Source organism: Drosophila mojavensis, unplaced genomic scaffold, assembly GCF_018153725.1.
Source record: "Drosophila mojavensis isolate 15081-1352.22 unplaced genomic scaffold, ASM1815372v1 contig_36, whole genome shotgun sequence".
In the NCBI taxonomy this organism is placed as follows: domain Eukaryota; kingdom Metazoa; phylum Arthropoda; class Insecta; order Diptera; family Drosophilidae; genus Drosophila; species Drosophila mojavensis.
Window position 1 is genome coordinate 24,589,051 of NW_025318858.1, and position 26,902 is coordinate 24,615,952.

The window sequence follows — 26,902 nt, forward strand, 5'->3', positions numbered from 1 at the left end:
AGTGGCAATGATTATTTGTGCAGCGGTATTTTTAGTAGTTAGGTATCGATATATCAATACACAACTATTTTTATTACATGGCGACAACTGCAATGGTTTAAATTATATTCTGCAATTGAATATTCCTGAGCACAGATTCATGTCATAATAAATAATAGTTTATTTAATTTGAATGGAAAATAACTTTTAATTAAAAATTCTGCGATTTATCTATCACATTTACAGTATGTATTTAAAAAAAACATCGCACAACATATCGAAAGCATCGTTAGCAATGCACATCTGTGAAAAATATCGATATATGTCGCACAGGCGACAACTTTACGTGGCAAACTGTCAAATGTAACTAATAAGTGGCAGAAAAAAAATCGAATTAGCGAACTGACGTGGAAGTTCGTTTTTGCTTGGAAGTTTTGTTAAAAACTGCGTTACCTGTGCGCTCATACCCAGCGAAAGCTGCAAAAAATTGCACAACAAACGCTAGACAACCCATCTAGGCCCAAATTTCAGCGAAACAACGTTTGAAATCGTTCGAATTCGTGAAAACGAGAACGCGAACTTTGAGCTGCAATTAGAGTGTGTTGTGTGTGTGTGAAAGTTGTTGCTACGTTTTTATGTGCTCATATTGAGTCGCTGCTCGCAGGCCAATATATAAAAAAATGAATCCAAACATGTATGGTCCACCGCCGACACAATTTCAACCACAATATCCAGCGGGGCCTCCACGGGGACCGACGGGTTGGCCATCACAGCAACAACAACAACAGCAGCAACAGCAACCGTTGCAATCGCAGCCACCGCCGCAACAACAGCAGCCACATCAACAGCCACAACAGCAGCCTCCAATCCAACAACAACAACAACAATATGGTGCTCCAGTGACATCTGCTCAACAACCCTATGTAAACGGCAACTATCAGCAGCAGGTGAGCTTAAGCTTCTATTTCCAAGTCGCCTAATCGCCACTGCCACAAATAATAAGTTCAATTTATGGGCCCTGGCGATAATGTTTCCTTTACTTACTCATGTCGCAGTCAGTGTAAAGAGGTCAAGTAGTGTTTCATATGGGAAGCTGTCTGATAAGAGCGTACACATAATTGAATTGCTTTAGCATGTAGTTAATTTAGTACTCTTTATGTCTATCTATATCTCCCCGTCTCTCTCGTTCTCTTTCATTGGCTGCCTTTGAAAGTTGACCACGTCGATGAGTGGCCTGAGTGTGAGTGGTAATCCCTTAAAGCCCTCGCAGCCACCGATTGGCATGCCTACTGCTGGAGGTGGAGCTCCTGGCGCTGCACCATCGGGCCCGTTTAATCAATTCAACTCGAACGCACCGCCAACGTCGCAGCCCATGCCCCCGGCTAGTTCAGGCATGAATTTTAACAACAATAACAATGCCTACGCTGCAGCTTATGCAAACGGCTCGACAGGTCCGTCCCCGTCTCCGGCTCCGCCAGTTTCTGCTGCTGCAGCAGGTCCCTCACCGTCGCCAGCGCCGTCGATGTTTCCGCCCACATCAGCGGCATCCAACATGGCTCAGCCAACATCGGCAGCTGCAACCATGCCGCAAAACGTACCGGGCGGCATTAACCAGATGACACTCAATAGTGCCAGCTTGGCTGGCTTGCCGCACATGCCACCAAAATCATCTGCCCAGCAGTTGCCGCCAACATCCACAGCTCCTGGACAGGCACTGCCACCTGTAACGCAGGCGGGAGGCTATGGACGACCTGGTCAACCGCAGATGCCGCCTGGTGCAGCTGCTCCAGCCGCATTTGCGCAGCCTGGCATGCCGCCCCAGCGTCCAGCCGCTGGCGGTGCTCCAGCAACTGCATTCGCGCAGCCTGGCATGGGGACTCAGCCACCTGCAGTTGGTGGTCCAAGCAGTAATTCTTATGGAGTGCCACCACCTGGCAACTTTCCAGGTTCATATGCTGGTCAACCAGCTCCGGGTCCGGGTACGGCTCCGGCTCCGGGGGCATATCCAGGTGCACCTCCATTACCAGGACAGCAGGCAGGGCCACAACAATTTGGCGCAGCTCCACCGCCAGCAGTCGGCTATCCGCCACAGCCCGGGCAACAGTTGCAGCAGCCATCCATGCCTGGTTATCCGCCTCAGCCAATGCCCGGCTATCCGCCCCAGGCTGGTCAGCAACCGCAACAGCCCATGCCTGGCTATCCTCCCCAGCCTGGCAGCTATCCTGGCCAACCAGGACCCGGCCGTCCTGGCTATAACGTAAGTATCTGCTGCAATGCATCTTGTTGCTAAGATATTTATACATTATCAACTTATTGTTACAGCAACCGCCCATGCCAGGAGCTGGAAGTATGTATCAACAGGCGCCGCCGCGTCGCCTAGATCCCGATCAAATGCCCAATCCCATACAGGTGATGATTGAAAATCAGCAAGCAGCCGGTGGAATCTTTGTAACAAACCAGCCGGGCCTATTGCCGCCGCTGGTAACCACGAAGTTTGTGGTGCACGATCAGGGCAACTCCTCACCGCGCTTCATACGCTCCTCACTCTACTGCATACCCAATACGGGTGATTTGTTGAAGACGACGGCACTGCCCCTAACGCTCAACATTTCACCTCTGGCGCGCATTGGCAAAGGCGAAATGGAACCACCAATTGTCAATTTTGGAGACATGGGCCCAATACGTTGCAATCGCTGCAAGGCTTATATGTCGCCCAACATGCAGTTCGTGGACGCTGGCCGCCGTTTCCAGTGCCTTATGTGCAAGGTTACAACGGAAGGTGAGAGCTAAGCATTCAACTCACTTGTTTGAATTGAATTATGAAAATATTCCTTGTAGTGCATCCCGATTACTATCAGCACTTGGATCATACCGGACAGCGTGTGGACAAGCACGAGCGACCGGAACTGCTCTTGGGCACTTACGAATTTCTCGCCACCAAGGATTACTGTCGTGTAGGTGTCCTCATTTGATTTGTCTCCATTCTTTTGCTGAATTGGTTTATTTTTAGAACAATACGGCGCCAGAGGTGCCCGCGTTTATATTCGTCATAGATGTGTCGTACAATACGATCAAGTCCGGATTGGTGCATCTGCTTTGCTCGCAAATCAAGAACATACTCAAACATTTGCCGGTTGACCAGGGCCAGGATAAGTCAAAGGTGCGCGTCGGCTTCATAACTTATAACAGCACCGTTCACTTCTACAACATCAAAAGCAATTTAGCTCAACCACAGATGATGGTTGTGGGCGATGTGCAGGAGATGTTTATGCCGCTGCTTGATGGTTTCCTCTGTCATCCAGAGGAATCGGCGGCGGTGATCGATGCGTTAATGGAGGAAATACCACGCATGTTTGTCGACACCAAGGAAACAGAAACTATACTCTATCCAGCCATACAGGCCGGTCTGGAAGCGCTCAAGGCATCGAATGCCTCTGGCAAGCTATTGGTATTCAATTCAACGCTGCCCATCGCGGAGGCACCTGGCAAGCTCAAGAATCGCGATGACCGCAAACTGCTTGGCACAGACAAGGAGAAGACAGTTCTGACGCCCCAAACGACGGTGTACAATCAGCTGGGACAGGAATGCGTACAGCAGGGCTGTTCCGTGGATCTATTTGTGTTCAACAATGCTTACATTGACATTGCGACCATTGGACAAGTGTCGCGGCTGACTGGTGGCGAGGTCTACAAGTATACATACTTCCAGGCCGAGCTCGATGGCAAGCGTCTCATTGAAGATATCATTAAGAACGTATCGCGTCCGATTGCATTTGATGCAGTGATGCGCGTTCGCACCTCGGCGGGTATTCGACCTACGGAATTCTTCGGACACTTCTACATGTCAAATACCACTGACGTCGAGCTGGCGAGTATTGGTAAGTCGCCGGCGAGCAAATATACATATCTGGTTTGCTTAACAAATTATAACAAATTCTGTTTGTTTTACATTTTACAGATGCCACCAAGTCGGTGAGCATTGAGATCAAGCATGATGATAAGTTGGCGCCAGAGGAAAATGTGTACATACAGGTGGCTCTGCTGTATACATCGTGCAGTGGGCAGCGACGTTTGCGCATATTGAATTTAGCTCTGCGCGTAACTGTAACTATTGCGGATGTATTCAAGAGCTGTGACCTGGACGCCATGATGCTGTTCTTTGCGAAGCAGGCCTGTTTCAAGCTGATGGAGCACTCGCCCAAACAGGTCAAAGACAATCTCATACAGCGATCCGCACAGATTTTGGCCTGCTATCGCAAGCACTGCACATCGCCAACATCCGCTGGCCAATTGATACTACCCGAGTGCCTGAAGCTATTGCCGCTGTACGCATCCTGTTTGCTGAAGAACGATGCCGTCTCTGGTGGCTCTGATATGACTCTGGATGATCGCTCCTATGTTATACAATTTGTGCTGGCCATGGATCTGAATATGTCGGTCAACTATTTATATCCACGCTTCATTCCCATACACAACGTGGATATCGATGACACGTCGCTGCCAACGCCGGTGCGCTGCACACATGAGAAGATAACCGAAGACGGCGCATACATACTGGAGAACGGTGTGCATATGTTTGTTTGGCTGGGCCAGTCCTTGTCGCCGTCGTTTGTGCAATCCGTATTCGGTGTCCAATGCACGCAACAGGTGAATGCCGAGCGATTCGCAATCACCGCCGATACGCCGCTGGCACGTCGCATCACTGGCATCATCGACCAGATTATGGAAGAGCGCACGCGATACATGCGGGTAAGTTGTGCAGAATAACTAAGTGAACTAACTTAGGTATTAATTGACTCCATTTCGCTGTTTCCAGGTCACCTGTGTGCGGCAGAACGACAAGCTGGAGAGCGTGTTCCGGCATTTCCTTATCGAGGATCGAGGCACAGACGGCTCGGCTAGCTATGTAGATTTCCTGTGCCACATGCATAAGGAGATCAAGGACCTGTTAAGTTAGCACGTAGGCAACTCACATAAATCACCGACTGCGAGCTGCTATTCCACTGAGGAGCGTTGGTCCAGGAGCTACTCACAGAATCGGGCGCGCATGCGTCGTCTCTCGTTCAGCAGTCGTCGGTTTAAATAAGCGCGTTTGCATATTTATAGCATATAGAGCAGACATAAATTCAGTTATACATACATATTCATATATATATACATATAAACATATAGCCGCGACATCATTTCGAGCGTTACAAATCTTCCATTAATTTTTATTAAACTTTACACATTTTGCATGTTCTCTATATTTCTTTTGTCAATCTTAAGTATTTTATATGCTTATCTGTGTGTGCGTGTGTGTTTGTATGTGAATTTTTGCGCTATAAACATTTGTTAAACGAGCAACTTCAATTAGACAAATTATTTTCGTGTTTATTTGTTCTTTCTTCAAAATGGCCGTTCAAATTACGTGGATATTTTTAATGAAATTAAAAATGTCAGCACCACAGTTACACGAGAAATTTTCCTAGTTTAAAACGAAACAGTGAATGAAGCCTGATGCAATATATATATATTGTATACACATCGATTTTCGATATATGTATATGCTGATATGAAATACTTTCCAGAAATCAGGATAAATTGGAAATCAAAAAATATGTTAGCTACATGCAATATTTCGTTATCCACACTTAATGTACTTGTTGTATCGTAATTCAAATGATTATTAATATCTATAAATACCCAAAAAATTTCTTGTGAGAATTATTTTAATATTTTATCGGTATATGCGACCCACTCCCTCCCCCACAACCTCAAAATCCTTGTGCAAAGAGAAATATTGAAAAGGAAATAAAAACTTTATTAAAAAAAATATATTAAAAAAAAAAAAACTATCGTTTTCATTAGACTTAAATAATTTACTCAATTTTAATAAACGTAAGTAAATAAATTTATTGATTGAGTTACAATAAAAAATATCCGATGATATTCAATCAATTATATAGGAAAAATGCATCATTATTCGTAGTACTGGCAAAAATTGCATATCTCGTAAATTTATAAACAGAGATCTGAAAAAATTCCATTTTGACTATCGTCAAGTTTCAAGTTTTTGCAATAAAATATTGAAATTCAAATGTAGATAAATTTGGCATGCTGAAATCAAAAGGTTTTCCTAAGAAATTTGAAAGAAGTTGTTAAAAGATATTTATATATGTATATATATATTTTTTTATATTTATATTGAATTATATTTATTAGGCCTTTAAATATCTAGTATTTTATATTATTTGACGTGCACATTTTACATTTACATAAATTTTAGATTGTTTTTTCTTTCGTTTTGTATGTTTAGAAAAGTTTTCGATTTCAATGTTCCCGAAATTCATAACAATTAAATAAACATTGCCTAAGATGCAATCCCTCACATGATCCGCCACTCTGTGTATATTTCTTTTCAAATTGTTTTCCAAATTACAAGTAGAGAATTTATTTAAATTTAAATTGAATCCTAGCATAGGCAAACATTCAGGGCACTCATATGACAGATTTCTAAACATGCTAATGCGCTTGCATCAGAGTTAGTTCTTACAATTAACGTTAAGTTTATATAATTACATAAAAAACCGGTCGCAGCTCAAAATATTGAATATATCATTTAAACTTGCAGTTTACAACTTAATTACTTGTATTATGTTTAAGCAATGACGACTCCTCTTCTGATGAAAATTTGATATATTGTTTATTCGCATGCCGAAATTGTTGCAAATTACATAGAACACAATTTATGGAATAATACGGCATATAATTGTTAGTAAAATTCAACTAATAGCTAGCATTTCGTTCATATAAATTAAATTGCAAAATGAAATAATAATCAAAAAATAAACGAAATAAAACGAAAGATTTTTCATTGGATATTTTGAGGGCGGAATATAGAAAATAATATATATACATATCTGTTTCTATAACCCAACGCACTGTCTCTCGTACTATTATTATTATTTTTTTTTTTAAATTAACTGAAGGAAATCCGAAGCACGGGCGCATTTGGAATCACCCGATTCAGTGGGAAAACAAGCAGCCAAAAGTGAAAATCTTGGGAGTGTAGCTGTAAGTGTGCGTGTGTGACTGTGTGTGTGTGACTGTGTGTGTGTGTGACTGTGTGTGTGTGTACTGCTGCTGACTGCTGTGGTGCCAGGTTTTGGGAGTTAGGAAATCGCCCTATTTCGTAAACGCCATAAACACAGCCCAAAGTATTTCGTTTGCATTCGGTTTGGCCGCCTCCGCTTCAAAGTCGAGGTCGAGCAGTTCGCGCACTCGCTTCATGGCCACCTCGTAATCATCGTCGTTGAGCGGCGCAAATGCATTCTCGATGACGTCACTGGCGTGCGCCAGGAAGATAAGTGCTAGCATCCGCTTATCCATGCGTTGCGCATCGTTCACCCACTTGGAAAGTACCGCGTCTTGTATCTGTAATACAAATTTAAAAATTAGTTCACAAATGGACAAAATTATTTAATATGCGGCTCAGCTTACCTTCTTGACCAGACGGCACTTAACCACATTATCACTGAGCGGATGAGTCGTCATGTCAAAGAGCAGAAAGTTTTGCTTTTCCGTTGTGAGCACACCCTTTTCGACGAGGTTCTTGGCCAGACGCTCGCGAACATTTTTTAGCTGGTAGCGCAATTTCAGTGGATTCCAAGTTTCACCTGAAACAATTGAAATTCAAGCAAATAAATTTTTCCCCGTTCCAAGTGAAAAACTTACCGCTTAGATATTCGATCCAACTCTGCACCGTCTCTGGTGGATCTGTTTCCTTAATGTGTTTCAGTGCCTCATCCAACAAAACATCGCCAGTTTGCTGATCCGATTTCAGTATTAGCTTTCTACACACAATCGCAAATCACATATTAGTGTCGATCATGATGGATCTAATCAGATTTTTGTTGATACCTTGTACACAAGCCACGACGCCGCATGCCCGACTTCTCGATCATAACTCGTCCACGCAGGCCCAGCTCAATGAGAATGCAACCACGCAAGCCGCTTGATATGCAGTCATTCCAGAAAGATGTGTAACCCTGTTACAATAAAAAAGCAATAGAATATATTAAATATGAATTACTTGTACATTTCTAATTGAAGCTCAAATCTTGTTACTAAGGCAATTTATCGATTTTCATGCATTTTTAACTCCTTTTACTAATTATTATATGTCGATTTTCAGGCTCTTGACAATCTTTGGGCTTAAACTTGATTTCCTAATTTTATAATGCTTGCGTCAACATATACGACATCATCTTTATCTCTCATGCTTCGAATTTCATTTTCTCTATCGTACAAGTTCGTACAATAGTTGACTTTTATTTAATTAATGTATACCAAAATACATAAGGAATTTCATATCTATCAAATAAATTTCTAAATAGCAATACCAATAAAATTAGGACTTATAATTCTAATTGATATATATAGCACAACTATTATAATGGATTAATATTATTATCTCTTCTTATATGCTCTTCTATATATCTCTTAAATGTTTGTTTGACAACTGTTTATCAGATTATTCTTTTCTTTTTAATTCCAGCTAAATATAAGAGTCGAATTTAGGCAAGTCTGTTACGGGTCTGACATATTCCCGACTTTTTACAGCTGTTGTTTCCAACTGTTCAAAGTTTAAACAGTTGAATTTGTTTAAGCTAAAACGAAATGTATAACGCGGCCCTTCGATTGTGACTAACGAGCCAGAAAATTGTAAAATGTAACCACATTTGATATATCGTATATAAGCATTATATACATGTAATATATACATATTTTAACTAATAACCATTAGTGAGTCAGAGCTCGAAATATGCGAGGGCTGCAACAACGACTTCCCATTATCATTCCCATTGAAATGTTATAAAAACCATTTCGTTAATGACGTTATTTGCGATAAGTGAGTACATAAATAAGAATAGGAACGGACTACAGTAACTTCCTTAAATAATTAGCTAAAAGAAAAGAGAACAAACTATTTGCTGATAAGAAAAGTTGTGGCAGCAGCAGCAGCAGCACCAGAAGCAGTAGATGGAAGAAGAAACCAATCCAATGCGAAACAAAACGATCAAAGCGAACAAGTGGAAAGCGAACGACACGTCGAAATTCCACGACTTGTGTGGGGGTGGTGGGTGAGTGTGGAAGCAAGCTCTATACACACACACACACACACACACGATAGCAAACAAGCTCATAGAACGAGATGATAAAACAGGGCAGCAAATAAAGCACAATGCGATTGCACGGGCAAAGGCAAAATGAGTATCATTCGCAAGCCCTATACGGGCACGTATGGATACTCCATATACATACATACATACAATGAGAGAGCCACTGGAATCAGCAGCTGTTGCCAAGCATGTGCGAGATTAATGAGTATTTCGTTATTATGCAAATGGCAAGCGAACACCTTATGAGCTGAATATGAGCGTGAAAGACTTGCGAAACTTGTTTAAGTTTAAGACTGTGCGTAAGCACATTGGTTGGAGCTCGACCATAGGGGCTCAGAAGTCAAAATGCGGCAAGGCATAAAGCTCTATAGATCACAGTTGCCCTCAAGCTTTTAGGCAATTGAAAAGATCGTCCAGAGTTGGACGTTTGATGTATGGGTGTAATTTCAGTTATGCCACTTGATAAATCACACAGCTTTCACACAATCGACGATAAGCTGAACAGCGAAGAAGACCAAAGCATACTTCTGATAGCTTCGCTGCTAAACTCGTTCGGTGTCTTTCTCTGTATCCATATACTGTTAACAGAGTTACGGAGTTTGAGCTTTAAAGCTTATTTATTGCCCACAACTTCAACACAAACTAATGCATCTTGAATTAAGCCTACAACATCGATAGCATGGTTTAAGCTTTACTGATGATACTGCTTTACTGCTCGATTGGCGAATGAGTGAGAAGTAGCCAAAACAGAATATAATAACGGAAGCTGCCAATTAAGTAGTTTTGAAAACTTTGCTGTCGTCACTAAGAGCAAACTAAAAATGCGATTCTATGTAGATGTATATTGGTGAAATGGAATACTATTTACTAAAGATAAACAAAATTTGATATAAACGCAGCTGATAAGACGTCTTATCAGACTGCAGGTAAACGTCAATAACGCACCTCTTTATCCTTAAGGCCAAGCAGCAGCACCTCCTCCATAAGCGTAAGACGTGTCTCCTTGGAGTCGCCATCATCGATGTTATCCTCCTGATCCTTGTTGCTGTCGTGCGTGTCCTGATTGTCGTCCGGTGTGTTCGCATTCAAACCAGCTCCACCGCCTTCGGCTCCATTCTCGCGTGGCTTGACAGCGCGCCTAACCAAGCCGTCGCTACGATTCATTATGTTTATGATTCTTTGTGGTTACTTTTTAATTTTATTAATTTTTTTTCTGTATGTGTGGCACAATTGTTGACTGAGCTGCCACCTGCCTCCTCTTTGCTGCCTATTGTGTACTTCTGTCGTGTTGGTGTGCGTGTATCTCTCTCTCTCTCTGTGTTTGTGGCTCCGTGTTATTACTTTGTGTGTTATTATTATACTGCAAGTTTTGCTGACTTTTTTTGTTGGTTTTGTCACACTTTTTCCGCTTCTTGTTTTTTTTCTTCTTTTCGCACTAAAGATATGCACTCAAAACTACGTCGCCTTCGTTGTTGTTTATATATTTTATTAAAACTTTATAATTTACGTTAACAATTTTTCGAATCAATTAAAGCACATACTAAATATACAATTGCATATTTTTATATTATTTTGTATCTATTAAAATACTTGCACATAATGAGCTTTATAATATATTTTTTGTGTCTTTTCTGTTTCTCCGACGTGACATTTTTCGTCTAGTGTTGAGCAATGTCGCGCACGATGAACTGAATCATACGCCACGGTTGTAATACTTCTTGCACCAAAATTGATGCTGCACGTCTGAATTAAAAACAAATATTATATTTATGTATAAAAAATGTTTTTGGGTCAACGTATACAGTTTTTCTGCTCGAAATGTATTTAACTTGCTGTGTGAACCAGAGAACAGCTGTTCTCTGGCTTTAGGCACTTAACAGCACTGTATTCGCGTCACATTGTGAATGGCCAGTTCGATGTGAGTGTCAAAGAGCAAGGTGAGCGTGTGTATGTGCAGTGTGTGTGACGGAATATAGAGATATTTTGTTTTGTACTGTTTGCTTAAACATAAAAGACGATAAATATATATAATTAGTTAGAAATGTCCTACCTGGCCAGTTTCAATAATGATAGTGCAAAGCAAATTCTTATGGATATAATACGCACAGTGAATCAACCTGAAAACTCTAAAAAACTATCCGAAGCAAAAGCGTCAGCGGGCAAAGAAATGATTCTAATGATGCAGCATGTCTTCCCACTGGTCATGCAGTTGCAGCTGGAGGTAATCAAGCTGCACGGCTTTCCCGGCAATCGTGAGGGGCTCGTCCAGTTCTCGCAGCTCATACGAGAAATGGAGCGCGACGACATGGAAATCGCACGCCTGCGCAGCCAGATTCGAGCTATTTACTTGCCACCTATAGCTATTAACACTACCAACGATATACTCATCTGAATGGTCTATTCTCTGAGCACATTAAAGAGACTGCAATAGTATTAAGTACAACAGTGTTTTTTGAATTGTATTTTGGGCTTGATGTACAATTTTTGAATTTTAACGCTTAAGCTGGACTCTGACGTGCCTCTGATATCTGGCATAATGCAATAATCCAGTACAATTTATGTAAATTACAAAATTATTTAGCCACTTACATCTGATACATCTGATTTCAGCCTAAGTAACATGGCATTTCTATTAAATAAACAAAAAATAAAGAATTATGCTGGTGCATTTTGTTCATATAGCACAATAAACAGTCAAATTTCGTATGATAAATTAAAGAAATTGTTTGAATACCTTAATTACTTATAGTCTAAACAATTGTTTTGTATTGTTTTCCTTTTTTTTTTCTCCTTTTCTTTTAAATTTCTTTAGGTTTATATACATATCAGGTAGTGAGCTGCCTTTTTACAATGACTACCCACAATTATCATAAGGCGAGAGCTTAGCTTAGACTAATTTTGAGAATTAAGAAGTGCCAATCTGCATTAGCGAGCCACATCGCTGTGTGTGCTCTTGATGGCTTCTCCATTTCTGTTTTTTATGTCGTCTGTGGTTAGTTGAACTGGATTGATATGGGTCAAGTCATTGCCGTTCAGCTTCTGCCCCAAGTGCTGCAGCTGATTGGCAAAGTGTGCATCCTCTACACTGTCCACATCGTTTGTGATTGACAGTGACATGGGCGACATTGGGGTGAGCGGCGTTCGGGGCGTATTTGTGGAGCACAGCTCCTCGATGGTGGAATCACTCTGAGTCGATGGAGACGTGGAGCGCGATCTCACCGGATATGCATCATCCAGTGGCAGGGCATACCCCTGCATTATCAACATGTCGCCAATGTTCACCTCAGCCCCCTCGGTGGGGTCGAACAGTTCCACGCCGGGCAGCGGTGTACCATCTCGTGCGGACGCATTGGCGGCGCTCGTCACCTTCGGACGCTCCTTGTAAGTAACTACCCGTGCGATCAGCTTGCGCCAATGGGCAACTGTTTGTTCAAATTTTAGCACTTGTACAAATTTGGTTTGGAAGCGAAAAGGAAATGATATTTACCCTCTGTGAATTCCTCGAACTTGGATATAGATGCCTTCTGCCAAGTGTTAGGTTCATCTGGAATAGTTGATTTCACGTTAGCCAAGAAACACTCAACTGCCTGGAACCTGAAAGCATTTGAGCAGCCATTAGCGGATACATAAATATAATAATTGATAGGCCAACCTTAGGGTTAGGAAATCGGTGCGTAGCTCGCAAATATCTGCTGGAGAGATGTATTCACTGTCACCGTAGTCCACAAAGTACAGATCGATGACTTGCTCATTGGGATTATACTGATTGGGCATAATGTCCACGATCTCGGCGCGATACCATTTCTCATCGAATTTAAAGACGGCGGCCACGATCTGGCCAATGTAGGGTGTGGTTAGTTGGTGCTTGGCGCGATTCTCGGCATTGCTGTAGTAGGTGGTCATCTCCTTGACCATGTCGTCCAGCTTCTTGGACTGCGGGCCCACCAGCTGCACCCAAAACTTTGTGGGCGATGCAACTGCCGAGACATACACCTCCATGGGCTTCTCATCTCCACGAGAGGCCATTAGCTTGTCGCGCGGCGGCTGGGAGCTGAGGGATGTCTGTGAAGAGTACACGCTGGAGGTGAGACTGTAGCTGGGCGAACGTCGTGGTTCGCGATGCTGTTCCACCTCATCGACAGCCAGTCGCAGCTGCTCATCCTCCTCGATCTGGTCGTCCAGTAGCTTGCGGGCAATGTTCACCTGCTTCTGGTTGCCAACAATGCTGATCTTGGCCTTGCCATTGCGTCCATTTAGATCGATGCTGAGCTTAGCCAATGATGCTCGGCTAATGTCTTGTATTATCTCGCCTCCACGTCCACTGATCCTGTTGGCCAACCGCTGTGGCACCTGCAGCTCCATCTTGACAATGGGTGCACGCTCAATCTCCTTGATGAGCATAACACGAGCCGCCTTAACCGCATCGGGCAAGCCGTTTATGTCGCAGAACTTGTGGGAGTTGTCCTTATCGCTGCGAATAACAATGTTCAATATTATTTTTATTTTGCTTAATATTGATAACAAACAAAGAGAGAGAGAGAGAGGGAGAGAGAGAGAGAGAGAGAGCTCGTTCTCTTCTCTTTCTCCGTTAACTTGTGTTAAATATTTACCGTAATCTTATCTTTGCCCCGGTCTTTTCTTCAATTAGTTTAATGTTGGCGCCGCCGCGTCCAATTATCAACGGTACGTGGTCATTGTCCACAACGATTTTGAGACAGATTTCCTTTTGCTGTTGTTTCTGTTGCTGGATTTGTTCTTGTCCATCTTCTGTTTGCTTCTTCGTGCCCGTTTCATCCTTGTCGTCATTGCGGGACTTGAAGTAGGCGTAGAGCATGGCGCTGCCCAGCGAGCAGAGGCCAAAGCCTAGCAGTAATTTGTAAGTGGGCGTGCCGGCGAAAGGCGTATTGCGTAACATTCTGTCTTATTGAATGTGTTTGTTGTGTGGATGATCGAGGATCTTTCACTTTCCTTCTTTGCGTCGTCTCGCGCCTTACGTTCGGCGCTGCAGCATGGATACAGCCTAGCGTCAAACTGTAAGTAGAGTTAAAACCAAAGCTCTTTTCAAGGTCTACATTATATGCTAACGGTATGTTGCGTGATTGACTAGGCGCTATTTGCGGCTCAGGGAATGAATAAAAAAAGTAGAAATGAAAAAATCAACTGCGAAAATGAATTTCTCCCCACAGCTCAACCGTAAGCATGGGTTTGCTCAATGAAGCGCGTCATCTTCTATCCTCCATTGAATGTTATATAATATTCTTATCACTAACAATTCAGCAAGATGTTAATGAAAAAAGTGCAAAAACAATATAAATGTTTCATAGATTTTTCGCTTTTTTCTTTGGCAGGTAGATACACAAATGACAGCACCAAAACAAATAGCCATGTGACGTTTACGTTTACACTGCGCTACAAAATTGCAATACATACTCACAGAACTATCCCAGAATATGACTGCATTCGCATTTACAGTGATTCCCAATATGTGTACAGCATCTGTGACGAATATATAAACGATTTTGATAGCTACTGCTTGAGTAGTTTATGGGATAACATTGTGAGAATTAGACTCGTCAAATTCTGTGTGCACTTTGAATGGATCACGTAACGCTCACGGAAGAGCACATTGGCACTGAGAGCTTTGAAGGCGAAGTTCATTCGGAGCGAAGGACAAGTTCCTTCGGCGAACAATTTCATGCACTTTATCAAATACTGGTTAGGCAACTAAAACTGCAAATTATGCTGAGCAAGCAGAACTTTTCCGCGCTGTATCTCTATTCGAGAGGCATAAACAAAAATGCAATTAGAATATGAAAATACATATTTATATGCTGATATAGATATCAGCTGAAAGTGTGCCTTATAGATATTTCTTGAAGCTGCTGACCTTGATATTAAGTTTTAGGTGTTGATTTTAGTTTAGTCGTTTGTTTTCATTAAGCTTTGCATTCATATGCAAGGAAAGCTTCAGTTCAATCAAGCGTTTTATTGGATAGGTTCGGTATCGTTCGGAATCGTTTCGTTTATTTTTAATAATGAGGCATACAACAATAAAAACTCGACAGAGCGACGTGCGCTCGCTTGTCCGGCTCGCGTTGTTCAATATAAATAACTGTTGCAATAATTTGAATTTTCCCTCAACTGACGCCGTTTTGCTCAATGGCGTCAGCTGTTTGTGTTGCTCACTCTCTCTCTCTCTCTCTCTCACTCTCAATCACACTCGCTACTTTCTGTTGTTTTCATTGTGCATTTCGCCGGCTCACTTAATGAGCAGCAACAACTGGAACAACATAAACATGAATGGCATAGGGAAGCAAAGATTGAGGTATAAACAGTTATGACAAAACAGAAATAATTAAAAAATTGAGAGCGGGAGAGCGCCTTAAGCCAGAGAGCTTCAAATGCAAAGTATTTCAGCGTTGTGCGTTCAAATCTAAATTTAGTTAAATGACATAATAAGCCGTTGGTTGAGTGTTAAAGTTCTGTTTTGTCTACAATTAAAGGATGCGTTTCAAAGCCATATATACAATCTAGCTGTTTAGAAAGAGTTATTTATCAAAAGTCAAGCTCTTTAAAAATAAAATTTCCGAAATTTGAGGGTCACGCGCTGATAGCAGGTTTAAATTATTTGGCAATGTTTCAACTTTCGCAGTTCGCATTGTTGGGACTAAAGAAACAATATCAGCAACAACAAAATATCGACGTCATATTCAGACAAGGTATTTTGTATTTTGGGAACACATCAAATGATTTTTGTGGTCTATTATTATTCTTAGTCGCTTAGGAGTATTTTTGGCAACATCCAATTACGAGCTTTTCTCAGCGTTTATTAGCATTTTTAATTTGCAAGCTGCACTCACGATTTTCAACTCCGACCGAAACCAGCAAAACGTGAATTGGCCTATCTCCCGGCCCACTCTAGCACATAAACAGACACCACAATCGACGGCCAACAATAAAAGCGGTGCAAGGGAATGCGTAACAAAGCGTGCGTTGATTGTAATCTCAGTCTGCCCCCTGCTTCCGAAATTTGTAGGTCTGCACACACACTTGCGATTTCTTTCGCTCTTTCGCCGCTGTGGGGTCACGAACTGCTGAGCAATTAATTTAGTAGAACTGATAGATATGTATGGTAACCGTATTTAATTGAACGAAAAACGTTTATAGTTAAAAGAATATAAAAATATATATAAATTTACACAGTGTGATACGCGTACAAAAACGTGTAGAATAGAATTGTATCAAAATTTAACACTGACTCAAATGAATAAACTATTGAATCGAATGAGCCGAGAGATTATCGTTCATAGATTTAGTTCATTTATCAGGCAAACATAAATCATATATTGTTTTAGAATCGATATTGAATTTTTCTATTTAATAACCAATATCCAGTACAAGATTTTAAAAAATTTGCAGTATTGCATATTAAAAGTAAATCAATCTATACTGAAAATTAGGTGTACAATAAAGGAAACAACAAATACAATAGAAATGTCTATCGACAATCGATAAAGCTAGTTTCTATGCCAGTGCTGTAAGTATGTGAAAAATTTTGAATTTGAATCGATTTAACTGCTTTAGCGGCATCATTTCGCCATGTATGTGTGTGCTATTTTGATATATGTACATATGTAAATAAAAAATGCAATCGAGCAGCTGTAAGCTGTAGGTCATAATAAACTTAAGCTACGGGCACATGTGCTGTTGTCTAAGTACAATGAACACTTATCAGTTTAAGGCGAACCATATGGCGTGGGCGTATTTGATGTAATTGTTGTTGCAAGTAGTGTAGAGCAGCTAGGAAATCTCACGCAAAGCGTGTGGTTTGGTGCCATCCATGTCAAAGCAGCGACAGTTGCAGGACGATACCGGACACTCAGAGTTCTGTCTGCAATCAAATGTGAGACGGATTACGCAATACAATGTGAATAGTTAGAATAGACTTACTTAAACCATTGCACAATGTGTTCGGTGTGGCCACCGTGGCGACACGTCTGACACCAGGAGAACCACTTGGAGAACGGCTTCATTTGCCAGCCGCCCTGCAGCTCCGTTGACGTCTTCTCGCTGGCGCTCGTATTTATCATGGTGCCCATGTGCATCAAGCAGAGCGAGCAGCGTGGCAGTGGCTTCCGGCAACTGGGACACGAGGATAAGCGATTCGTGCTGGTGCTAGTGCTGCGGGGTCGCGGCTCATCCAGCAGTGCATTCGACACGGATTTGCCACAGAAATTGCACGACAGGTAGACGGTGCGAGCAGTTCGCGTCGAGGAGCGTATATTCTCTATTTTAATATCCAGCTCCGCTCGCTTCTCCCACAGGCCCCAACTGTTCAGATAGTCCAAGTAGCTGGCTACCCAGTACTGGATGCGATTGTCTGCGAAATGCTCGTTGCGGAAGTAATTGATGGCCACCAGGGCGACCGTTTGCACATCAAAGCTGGCATCCATGTAGGCCTGCAGTATATTGATGCCATCCATGGACTCGCCGGTCAGCAGCAATCCATTCAGGTCTCCGCATTCGATGCAGCGTTGAATTCGCTGCTTGATGTACTCTGTGAGCTTCGTTTCCGATAGATATTTGCAGGCGAAGGCCACGCGATCTGCCAGAGAGATACCCTCCTCCCGGAGCACCGCATCGAAATTGTCCCCCTCCAGGGTGAGGAATGAGAAGATGGCCCGCAAGTGCGGATCCTGAATTTGCATGCTCGCACTGGAGCGCTGGTTGCGCCACGTCGAACTGCAGCGATCCGCATTGAAGCTGGACAGCGCAATCGCTGTGATCCGATACATGCTCGGATCGCGCTGCTTGTCCGCCGCCCGGGACAATATATTGCAAGCGGCCAGCACCTTCAGGTGGAATACACAGATCATGGCCGCCCGACTGAACTCCTTGTTCGCGTACAGCTCATCGATGAAGCGGTCCAGCTCTTGCTCAAACGACCAGCCGCATAGCTGCAGAGCCTTGTCCCGCTGCTCGCTCCTGCAACGATGATTAACGGATGATGAAATGAGCCAAGAGTTAGCTGCGGTTGTTTTGCGCTTACCTATAGGAAACCAGTTTGTTGGAGTTGTTGATGCCGTCGGGCCACTGCAGCAACTGGGATTCAATGCGCGAGCTGGCCATCAGCGCCTCCGAGGTGTGGCCCAGGTTGATGCCGAGCGTGGCCTTCAGGCCCGTCAGGCGCTCCTCGCTGTGCATATTGTTGAGGGTGGCCCAAACGTTGCGCAGATACGGACTCAGATGAAGTTCAGCGAGTCGCGTGTTGTCCGGCTTAATGCCGTAGTCCTGCATCGCTCGCTGTCGCGTCTCCTCCAGCAGATCCTCTTCGAACAGCTCGCGGTCCAGAAAATCAAAGCTCAAGGAGGAGCCCGCGTTGTATTCGTTCAGCGTGCTGCTGGCACTGTTCGTGCTGCAGCTGCTCGTCGCCTGCGTCGGCTCCTGATTATTTGTGGACGAACCAACGGCCGCTGGTGTATAGAGAGGACGCTGCATGAGCAGCGGTAGCTTGCTCCGATTACTGAATGCCGTATGCAAGCTGGCGGGCAGCCGAAACTCCAATATATTAAGGGCATCCGCCAGTAGCAGAGCTCGTTCGAAGTCGCGCGGATGCCAGGACAGCCAGTTGACTGCGGCGAATTTTCCGCTATGCTGATACTTGGCCGGCAGGGGGCTGATCTGGCGTTTCACATGGTAGACCTCGCGGCAGGACTCGTTGTCCACGCTGCGAATGTCGTAGAGCGTGATGTACGGCGAGTCGCGCTGCAGTGACGACAGCAGCGATGTGCGGGTGGGGCACCAGCTGATCTGCATATGATTCCTAGACGATTGAATCTGTCGCAAGGGTCGCTCGATGGCGCGCAGATCCCACAGCATGATCACAGAGTCCACATAGCTGCACAGATAGTTGCCATTGGGCGCCACGGACAGGCCCTGCACTGTCTTCGTCTGTATGGACTGGCAGGTGGTGTTGCTCTCTAGAATGAGACATAGCAGAAGAAGAACAAATATTAAATAGGCATCAACTATATAAATTTGCTTAAATTACGCCGTAGATCGAAGAGCTTGATCAGTTTTTGGCTCATTCCAGCGATGAGCATACGATGATTGTGGTCCCAGCATAAAGAATTTGCCGACTCGGCCAGGCCAAAGAAATTCGCGGTTTCCTTGGGCACGCCCCGTTCAATGTCCCAAATCGTGATGCATGAATCGGATCGATGTCGATCGTGGCCAATGGCCAGTATATTTGCATCCAGCTCGTTCCAGGCAAGACACGTGCACATGCGCTGCTGTCGAGGTGCTGCAAAAAGATGAAATAAAAGAAACTCAAATTGATGAATGCTTTACGGGAGACGTGGATGCTATATCGCCATACTGTACTCCCAGCTGCTGTCGTAGGTGTCGCGGAAATTGCAGATGCCAATTTTGCCATCGGCCAGGCCGACGGCAATGATCGGCTGGTCACTGTGATAGGAGGTGGCCACGCAGCGGGCGTATTGATAGCGCGTCTCGTTGGACAGAAATTTGACCGGAATGTAGGGCAAGCGACTTTTCTGGGTTGATTCCTCTTTGTTGCGCACTTCGTACAAATTTATTTCCTGGCCCCAGGAGACGAACTTGTCGGGGAAGTTGGGAAACCAACTGATACCGTGTATGTTGCCACTCATCTTTTAGCGATGTTTTGCATTTAGTGGCACAATCTAATTGCGTCGCTTCTTATCAGTAACAAGACAAAAAAAAAATAATAATAATAACCAAACAACAAAACAGCTGATAGTGCAGCTAGGAATGAGCGATATAAGCTAACAGTGCCGGCGAGTTCAGCTGCTAACATGTGGAGCAAATCTGTTATTCTGTTAATTGTGTGTGTAAATTTACTCTGAGATCCACTATTTGTGTTTTCATGATTTCACGAAACAGCCTCTTAACACCAGATTCGGTGACTTATTATATATATATATATATATATATATATATATACATATATATGTATGCTTCGTTTATTATACAAATACAAGTATAGTCATTCATTCAAATATGTAACAGTTCTTACCTGTAACCATACATAGCGAACTGTAGATGGCGCTCGCGTGCCAATTACAATTGAGTAAATCAGAGCTTTAGCTGCTATCGTTGGCTGTAGATGGCGCCTACTTTCAAATTTAAGTATGAAAACGAGCGAAGATGAGACAATTCGCCATTGTTCTTAATGTACATTACATATAAATATTTATGTATAATTTATTTTGCCCTCCGACCATCCGTCCATTCAATTTGAGCATATTGTTCATCTATTGTTCCACTTGAATGCACACATATGTAACGGATAGGCGTAAGCATAAGAACTCAAAGAGGTGCGCTCAGGTAACTACTCAAGTGAATCAACATAATTGTCTTTAATTCGTGTATATGTATGTAATCATTCACATATGCTCAATTTGATATATACGCTGGGTGACTGGGCTGCTCAGAGTGAAGCGTTGGTAGTTTCAATCTTTGCTCTTTGCGGTGTTGCGGCATATTTCGGTTATTTCATATGAAAATTCACATCTTTGTTGTGGGATTAACGAGTGCTGTCAAAAATTAATAACTCTGTATAATTTCGTGCTGTGTATTGATTGAAATTGTCATGCCAATTCAATTGAGATATTATAAAAACAGCAATTATAACAACAACAACAAGTAAAACGCATCGCTTTGTGCACTCATATTGCGTCATGCGTTGCACAGCGGAAGCGGAAACAAAGCAGCAGTAAAAATGGCAGCCTATAATAGCGCCCCCTCCATCCCGACAGGTGTTCGGGTCAGAATGCGGCTGGTCAGTAATGTCACATGTATTCATAAAATATCCATCAACGAGCTGAGCTCGATTTGCCCAAGCCCCTAATTGATTTAGCTTATAAAAAGGATATCAAAAGGATATCCTCATAGTTATACATAATCAAGATGTGTACGGGCCGCGTCACTAATTATTATTCGAATATTTTCAACTAATTTCAATTGTTCAAGCAAAAGCCCCGAAATGGTTCAAAGTGGAAAACAACCCAAATTTGATTTATTTTACTTTATCCATTGTGTATACCTATATTATAAATATATATCAATTTTGGTGTATGGATGCTGGCTACAAATCAGCGTAAATCATAACAATATTTGACTAATTTATTTGTGCATGCAAAATGTGAATCGGGGCTTAACAATGCCAACAAAATATTGATTCTCATTTATTTTGCGGCATTATTTCATTATAGATGCGCGAAAACACTGCAATTACAATATGAATATCTATATAGATAGCTAAATGGCGCAGATGTCTAGTGTAATCAACTTTTCTATATTCTATATATATATTTCTAAATATTAAGAGAACAAAATTATGATCATTAAAAATTTTCCGTTATAACTGAAACTTAATATCAAGATTATCTATATATAAAAATAATATAGATATAGATTTAGATAAGGATATATAAAAATATATGTCTCGCTCTCCCCAGCTCTATATACAATATTTGATATATGTATTCGTAAAATGTTTCCCAACTGCCATATGAAATTCCATGTCATTTGTTGCATATTTATGGGCTTTAGGCAAAGGAGTGTCATATATCAATTTTGCGCCGTTTAGCGCTATGCGCTACGCCTATGAAAAAAAAAAAAACAAAAAACAGACGCAGAAGAAGGTGAAGTGTGCATAAAAAATGATAATAATAATAACAAGCGCCAATGAAATTGCAAAATTAATGCCTCTCATGTAAATATCTGGCATGAATATTTCATAACAACGCGCAAAAGCCTAAAAACGAATCAAAGCGTCTCGACTGGCTGTTACCCTGCAAAGCTCAATTCTTTTGAATTCTTCAATTTAAAAACATTTTATTCAGACTACAGTCTGAACATGAAAAAAAAATAGAATTGAAAGCAGAAATTTTATGAATTTTTATTACAAAAAATTAATTGATAAAGAATATGAAAACTATATCCTAATATATGCCAGGAGATAATATATTTACACAGTGAGTAACAATAATATTCGTAACATTAATAGTATATGTTCTATAGGCGTTTGAAGTTGAAAAAAAAAAAAAAAAACATAATAATAATAATAAAAATTAAATTTGTTTTTTGTATTGTATTATTTTCATGCATAAATTTTAATTCGAGTTAAATTTTACCCAAATATTCATGTTTGTTCTTTTCTTGCATGGCACGCCCAGTCACAGTATCTGTTTATTCCATACTTCCCGCTACTCTCAAAGTATAGGGTATATCAGGCGCAGCAACAACGACTGGTCCCGTGCGAGCATTTAACTTAAATGGGTCGTGTCTTATGACTCGCTTCGCTGTTCGTCATCGTATTTATGCATTATTTATATTTGTTTTTAAAATGCGCATTGTTGTTGTTTTTCTCTCAGTGTATGCGTGTGTATTTTGTGTGTGATTTTTGCGTTCGTATCGAGTATTTATCTTTTATTTCATTTTGTCATTTGCGAGCATATTAAAAAATATACACATATACATATATGTGCATGCATTCATATTTATGCAACACAAACGCAGCGAAATTGCACTCAAATAGGGAAGACAAAAAAACAAAAAATTATTCGCAGCGCCCGTGCATATGCAACGCTTTTTATTATCATTTTTATCGGTCACTTATTCGCAGGGGTGTGTGTGAGGCGACGAGAGAGAACATTTTAAATGGAGAGAGTGAGAGAGAGAGAGAGAGAGAGAGAGAGAGAGAAGAGGGCGTAAATGGAAATTAACAAGCCCCTAAAATAAAAGAAAATTAAATTAAATTAAACCAAACGTTTAAAATAAATTTTAAGGGAATAATACAAATAACAAATAATAAATAAATAAATAGCAGACCAAATGATTTATATAATTTATATATATATATGTATATACTTCAATTCGGAGTATTAGTAGTAGAATTTTTTAAATTTTTATTTTTATTTTTTATTTTATTTATTTTTATTTATTTTTTATTTTTATATTATTAGTAGTAGAAATTAAATTAAGATTTTCAAAAAAAAAGTCAAGTTGGCATTGTCTATATCTATATAAAGTTGCTTTCCTTTGAATTTTATTTAACTAAATCTGCATTTATTTTCTATATACCACAATCGTTTTAGCTTTGACTTCTTTGATTATTTTCATTTATTTCATTTGGAAATAAACTTTGCATTGCTTTTAGCTGCAGCGCCAATTTCAAATTTATGTGCCCATGCTGCAGACACAAATGCAATGACAATGCGATTCGCTCGCTCTTTGTTGTTGTAAACGAGTGCGAGGGTGGCTTCGAGAGTTGGAAAAAATATCTTCGAAGCACATCTTCCAACTACAGATCTGCAGAGAAACCAAATTTCATAGATCAATTTTATGCCTCTTAAGATCTAAAAAAAAAAAAGTTTAATATATCTTTACTTGCTTTTATTATACCCTGAACCCATTGAAAATGGAAAATCAGGGTATACTGGTTTTGTGAAAAAGTATGTAACGGGCAGAAGGAATCATCGCAGAACCTAAAAAATATATATATTCTTGATCAGCACGACGAGTTGAATCGATATAGCCCTGTCCGTCTATGCGTCCGTATGAATGTGTCGATCTCAGAAGCTATAAGAGCTAGAGAGCTGCAATTTGGCATGCATACTCGTGTGTACTATACGCAGTACGAGTTCAAACTGCTATTATAATTTTTTAAAGAATATATTTATATTTTTATATTTATATTTTTATTTATTTTTTCAAATTTGGTATACTCTTAATTTTAAATTCTTTTCTGTTCACTTTCTGTTCTGTTTAAATGTGCTTGAATCCCGCTGTTTTATTTGAAATTATTAACGAAATTTACATTATTATTAATTTTTTTTTTCGAACAATTTATTACTTTACACTTTGTTAAGGGACAGAAAAGAAATTTTCATTCAATTTAATCAATAAAGTTTTTTTTTTATAAGATTTTATGTATTCACAACTGCTTGAGTCACCCAGGCCAAATTATTGGGTCTGCCGTTGCTGCTCGGTTGCTGCCTCAGTGTTGCTGTTGTTGTTGCTGTTGTTGTTGTTGGCAATTCTAGCCAACGTTGTCGTTGACACTTCCTGTTTTTGTTTTGTCCTTTGCTGCGTTCGACTCGCGACTGCGAATCGCGTTTTAAAGTGCAATTTTATGAGCCGTTAACAGCACATTTAGTATATGTATTGCATGCAGTCGGGGTCTACACACACACACACACACACACATACACATACACACTCGCACCTACACCTACAACGATGCTGTGCTGTGTGAAGGTCCCATAGATTAAGTTATTGTTGATTTGCAGATTTGACAATTTATTGAAGCAGAAAATTCGCAATTTTACAAATTTATTGCATAGAACGGATAAATGGAGCGTATGGGAAATAATGTTTATTTAGTTTTGTAAACACTTTTGTAGTTGTTGTTGCTTTTGTTGTTGTTGCCTAAGAGATTTGACAGCTGCACATAAGCACGTTATTCAACACTGCAACGACATGCAAATTAATTGGAAAACATATCGAATACACAGCTGACCACGCCCAAGAGACAGAGACAAAGAGTGAGGTAGAGAGAGATGGAGAGTGCGACAAATCTGATAATTTATGCATTTGGTAATAAACAAAAATGTTCGCTTTAATTGCTTTTTTCTTGGAACATACAAATGAGAACGTGTGTGTGTGTCTGTGTTTGTGATAAACACGTTGCAAGCAAGTGTGAATTAGTGTTGCAAGTTGCTTTGATTTATATTGCTTGATTTATTTTGTTTACCTTTAAATTGTTATTCCTTATAAATGATAATTATTCTCTCTTAAGCTCATGAAAAAAGTCTAAGCTGTTATTCGAATTGAAACAATTTTAGCTTAAAATATATATTTTTTATTACATATTTAAGTTTTTGCACCACTAACAGAGAGATCATAACCAAATTCTTCTGACATGCCTATGGAATTTACTTTCTTACCACCTTATCTATCTCTCCCTCTCTCTCTATCACACTCGCATTCGTTTTTCCCTGTCTCTCTCACGCGCGCTCTCTCTCTCCCTCTCTCTCTCTCTCCCTCATTATAGATTAACTTTTTCCTGTCATTGACTTATCCTGGCTTCCCTCATTTCAATTGAATTTATACCAATCTTATTAATATATTTCATAGTAACTGCAACAATTTCAAATATTTATATATATTTTAATAATGTTTATTAAAGCCATACCAGGTTCTCCAGTTACCCCTTTGTGGGCTTATTGTTAAATATTAACTTAGATTTATCCAATCATGCTATATAGCATTTGATAGACTTTAAGTGTGGAGCTAACGATATGTGTGCGTGTCACGGCGCGACACGCCATCCACTCTAGCATGTCCACTAATGCCACGCCCCAGTCATTATTGCCGCCCACAGCGTGCCATGCAAATTCGATTTTAATAATTGAAATTTATCTAGCTGCAAAAATGTTGATGCCTTGCAAGCTGCTCGCAAAATGTGTGCAGCATACTTTATAGCTGACATCCATATACATTTGTGTGTGTGTGTGTGTGTGAGCTTAAATTTGAGTAAATTAAATTGCTTTTTAATGGCTGCGATGAGCATTGCGTTTTTGCTGGATTCGTTTTTCAGCACGATTGATTTGGCAGTTAACACGCATCAAGAGTGGGCGACAAATAATCTAAAGCGAAATTATTTCAGCAATTGCAAATTGCTGTCTGTCAACGCCTTCACAGTTCACAGTGCACACTGCAGAGTGCAGAGTGGTGGTGCTGTGGTGCTGTGGTGGCCTGGTGGCTTGCTGGTCTATTGCAGAGGCATGCCACTTCAGCCTGTCGTTCACTGTCGCTGATCGCATGTTAAGCTGACGCTCGACATGACAAGGACAGCACAGTGCGAGGGCGGGCTGGCGGGCAGGCGGGCAGGACACAACAGCAAGGACATGCAGCACATCCTTGCTCAACTTGCTACATCTGTGCAGCTGTGGTGCGTGTTTGCCAATTTCTATTTGCAATGCATTCGACACTGCCGCTGCCATTGGGATTGCAACTTGTGGCATTGTCTGGCATCGTCTCTTTTGCTGAGGCGACAAATTGACAAACGCCTCGCAATCGATCTGACAAACTTATTAATAAATCGAATTTATGAACCACGTCCACACGTCAACTGTCATCCCATCAAATGTATGCAATTCAATTGCATTTCTTTTCGTTTGCCATAGGCTTCATCAGCTTTGCTGCTTGACTTCTCCAGTGCTGGCTATATTTCATTCAATTTGTATAAAAATCCATTCGGATTGAATGCTTGAGAGCTGCCGGCTTACTCAATGAAGCCAGGCTAATGGCTAATTGCACGATGAAAGCAAAAAACTATAACCTGCTCTCAGGGTATACAGGTATAGTGTATGTCGGATCAAGCTGAAATTTCGGATACATGATTAAATGGCAAATCCTAGTTAATATTTTAACAATATTACGCAGGGCTGTCCATATTCGTGGGACTCATCTGGCAACCTTGCTTGATGAACTTATATTTCCTTCTTTTATTTTTATACCCTGAACCCATTGAAAATGGGAAATCAGGGTATAATGGTTTTGTGAAAAAGTATGTAATGCGCAGAAGGAGGCGTGGCAGACCCCACAAAGTATATATATTCTTGATCAGCGCGACGAGCTGAGTCCGTCTGTCCGTCCGTCCGTCCGTCCGTCCGTCCGTATGAGTGCGTCGATCTCAGAAGTTATAAGAG

At 41.2% G+C, this 26,902-nt stretch overlaps 5 protein-coding genes and 1 long non-coding RNA gene across 9 annotated transcripts; 3 read left to right on the plus strand and 3 right to left on the minus strand.

The window, feature by feature from the left end:
- Nucleotides 1-335: 335 nt before the first annotated feature.
- LOC6577730 (protein transport protein Sec24C) lies at nucleotides 336-5,340 on the plus strand. Its single transcript, XM_032728529.2, has 7 exons — nucleotides 336-926; nucleotides 1,193-2,236; nucleotides 2,302-2,758; nucleotides 2,818-2,933; nucleotides 2,990-3,857; nucleotides 3,938-4,728; nucleotides 4,796-5,340. Exons 1-7 carry the CDS (start codon nucleotides 660-662, stop codon nucleotides 4,934-4,936), a joined length of 3,684 nt encoding a protein of 1,227 aa, XP_032584420.2. The 5' UTR covers nucleotides 336-659; the 3' UTR covers nucleotides 4,937-5,340.
- Nucleotides 5,341-6,639: 1,299 nt separating this feature from the next.
- Nucleotides 6,640-10,933, minus strand: LOC6577731 (Golgi phosphoprotein 3 homolog sauron). The gene is made up of 5 exons (XM_002003645.4): nucleotides 10,089-10,933; nucleotides 7,882-8,009; nucleotides 7,696-7,814; nucleotides 7,462-7,637; nucleotides 6,640-7,395 (listed from the first exon to the last, which is right to left on the minus strand). Exons 1-5 carry the CDS (start codon nucleotides 10,305-10,307, stop codon nucleotides 7,147-7,149), a joined length of 891 nt encoding a protein of 296 aa, XP_002003681.1. The 5' UTR covers nucleotides 10,308-10,933; the 3' UTR covers nucleotides 6,640-7,146.
- On the plus strand, nucleotides 8,525-9,224 carry LOC122757265. The gene is made up of 2 exons (XR_006357234.1): nucleotides 8,525-8,872; nucleotides 8,928-9,224. It is a non-coding gene; the product is annotated as an uncharacterized LOC122757265 (long non-coding RNA).
- A 126-nt stretch (nucleotides 10,934-11,059) lies between the features above and the next one.
- On the plus strand, nucleotides 11,060-11,583 carry LOC6577732 (protein C10). The gene has a single exon (XM_002003646.4). It carries the CDS (start codon nucleotides 11,185-11,187, stop codon nucleotides 11,533-11,535), a length of 351 nt encoding a protein of 116 aa, XP_002003682.1. The 5' UTR covers nucleotides 11,060-11,184; the 3' UTR covers nucleotides 11,536-11,583.
- Nucleotides 11,577-16,375, minus strand: LOC6577733 (tudor and KH domain-containing protein homolog). 4 transcript variants are annotated; one of them, XR_006357233.1, is made up of 6 exons: nucleotides 16,004-16,375; nucleotides 13,754-14,174; nucleotides 12,796-13,614; nucleotides 12,631-12,737; nucleotides 11,878-12,565; nucleotides 11,577-11,772 (listed from the first exon to the last, which is right to left on the minus strand). XR_006357233.1 is itself a non-coding variant. In XM_015165808.3 (5 exons), exons 2-5 carry the CDS (start codon nucleotides 14,056-14,058, stop codon nucleotides 12,069-12,071), a joined length of 1,728 nt encoding a protein of 575 aa, XP_015021294.2. In that variant the 5' UTR covers nucleotides 14,059-14,174; nucleotides 16,004-16,375; the 3' UTR covers nucleotides 11,577-12,068. The 4 variants fall into 4 exon arrangements, 3 of the variants coding, with proteins under 3 accessions (XP_015021294.2, XP_015021293.2, XP_002003683.2); XM_015165808.3 differs by having other exon boundaries at nucleotides 11,577-12,565; XM_015165807.3 differs by lacking the exon at nucleotides 16,004-16,375 and adding an exon at nucleotides 15,031-15,240 and having other exon boundaries at nucleotides 11,577-12,565.
- A 338-nt stretch (nucleotides 16,376-16,713) lies between these two features.
- On the minus strand, nucleotides 16,714-19,919 carry LOC6577734 (GATOR complex protein MIOS). Its single transcript, XM_002003648.4, has 5 exons — nucleotides 19,522-19,919; nucleotides 19,195-19,446; nucleotides 18,193-19,123; nucleotides 17,094-18,128; nucleotides 16,714-17,034 (listed from the first exon to the last, which is right to left on the minus strand). Exons 1-5 carry the CDS (start codon nucleotides 19,811-19,813, stop codon nucleotides 16,944-16,946), a joined length of 2,601 nt encoding a protein of 866 aa, XP_002003684.2. The 5' UTR covers nucleotides 19,814-19,919; the 3' UTR covers nucleotides 16,714-16,943.
- Nucleotides 19,920-26,902: the final 6,983 nt, after the last annotated feature.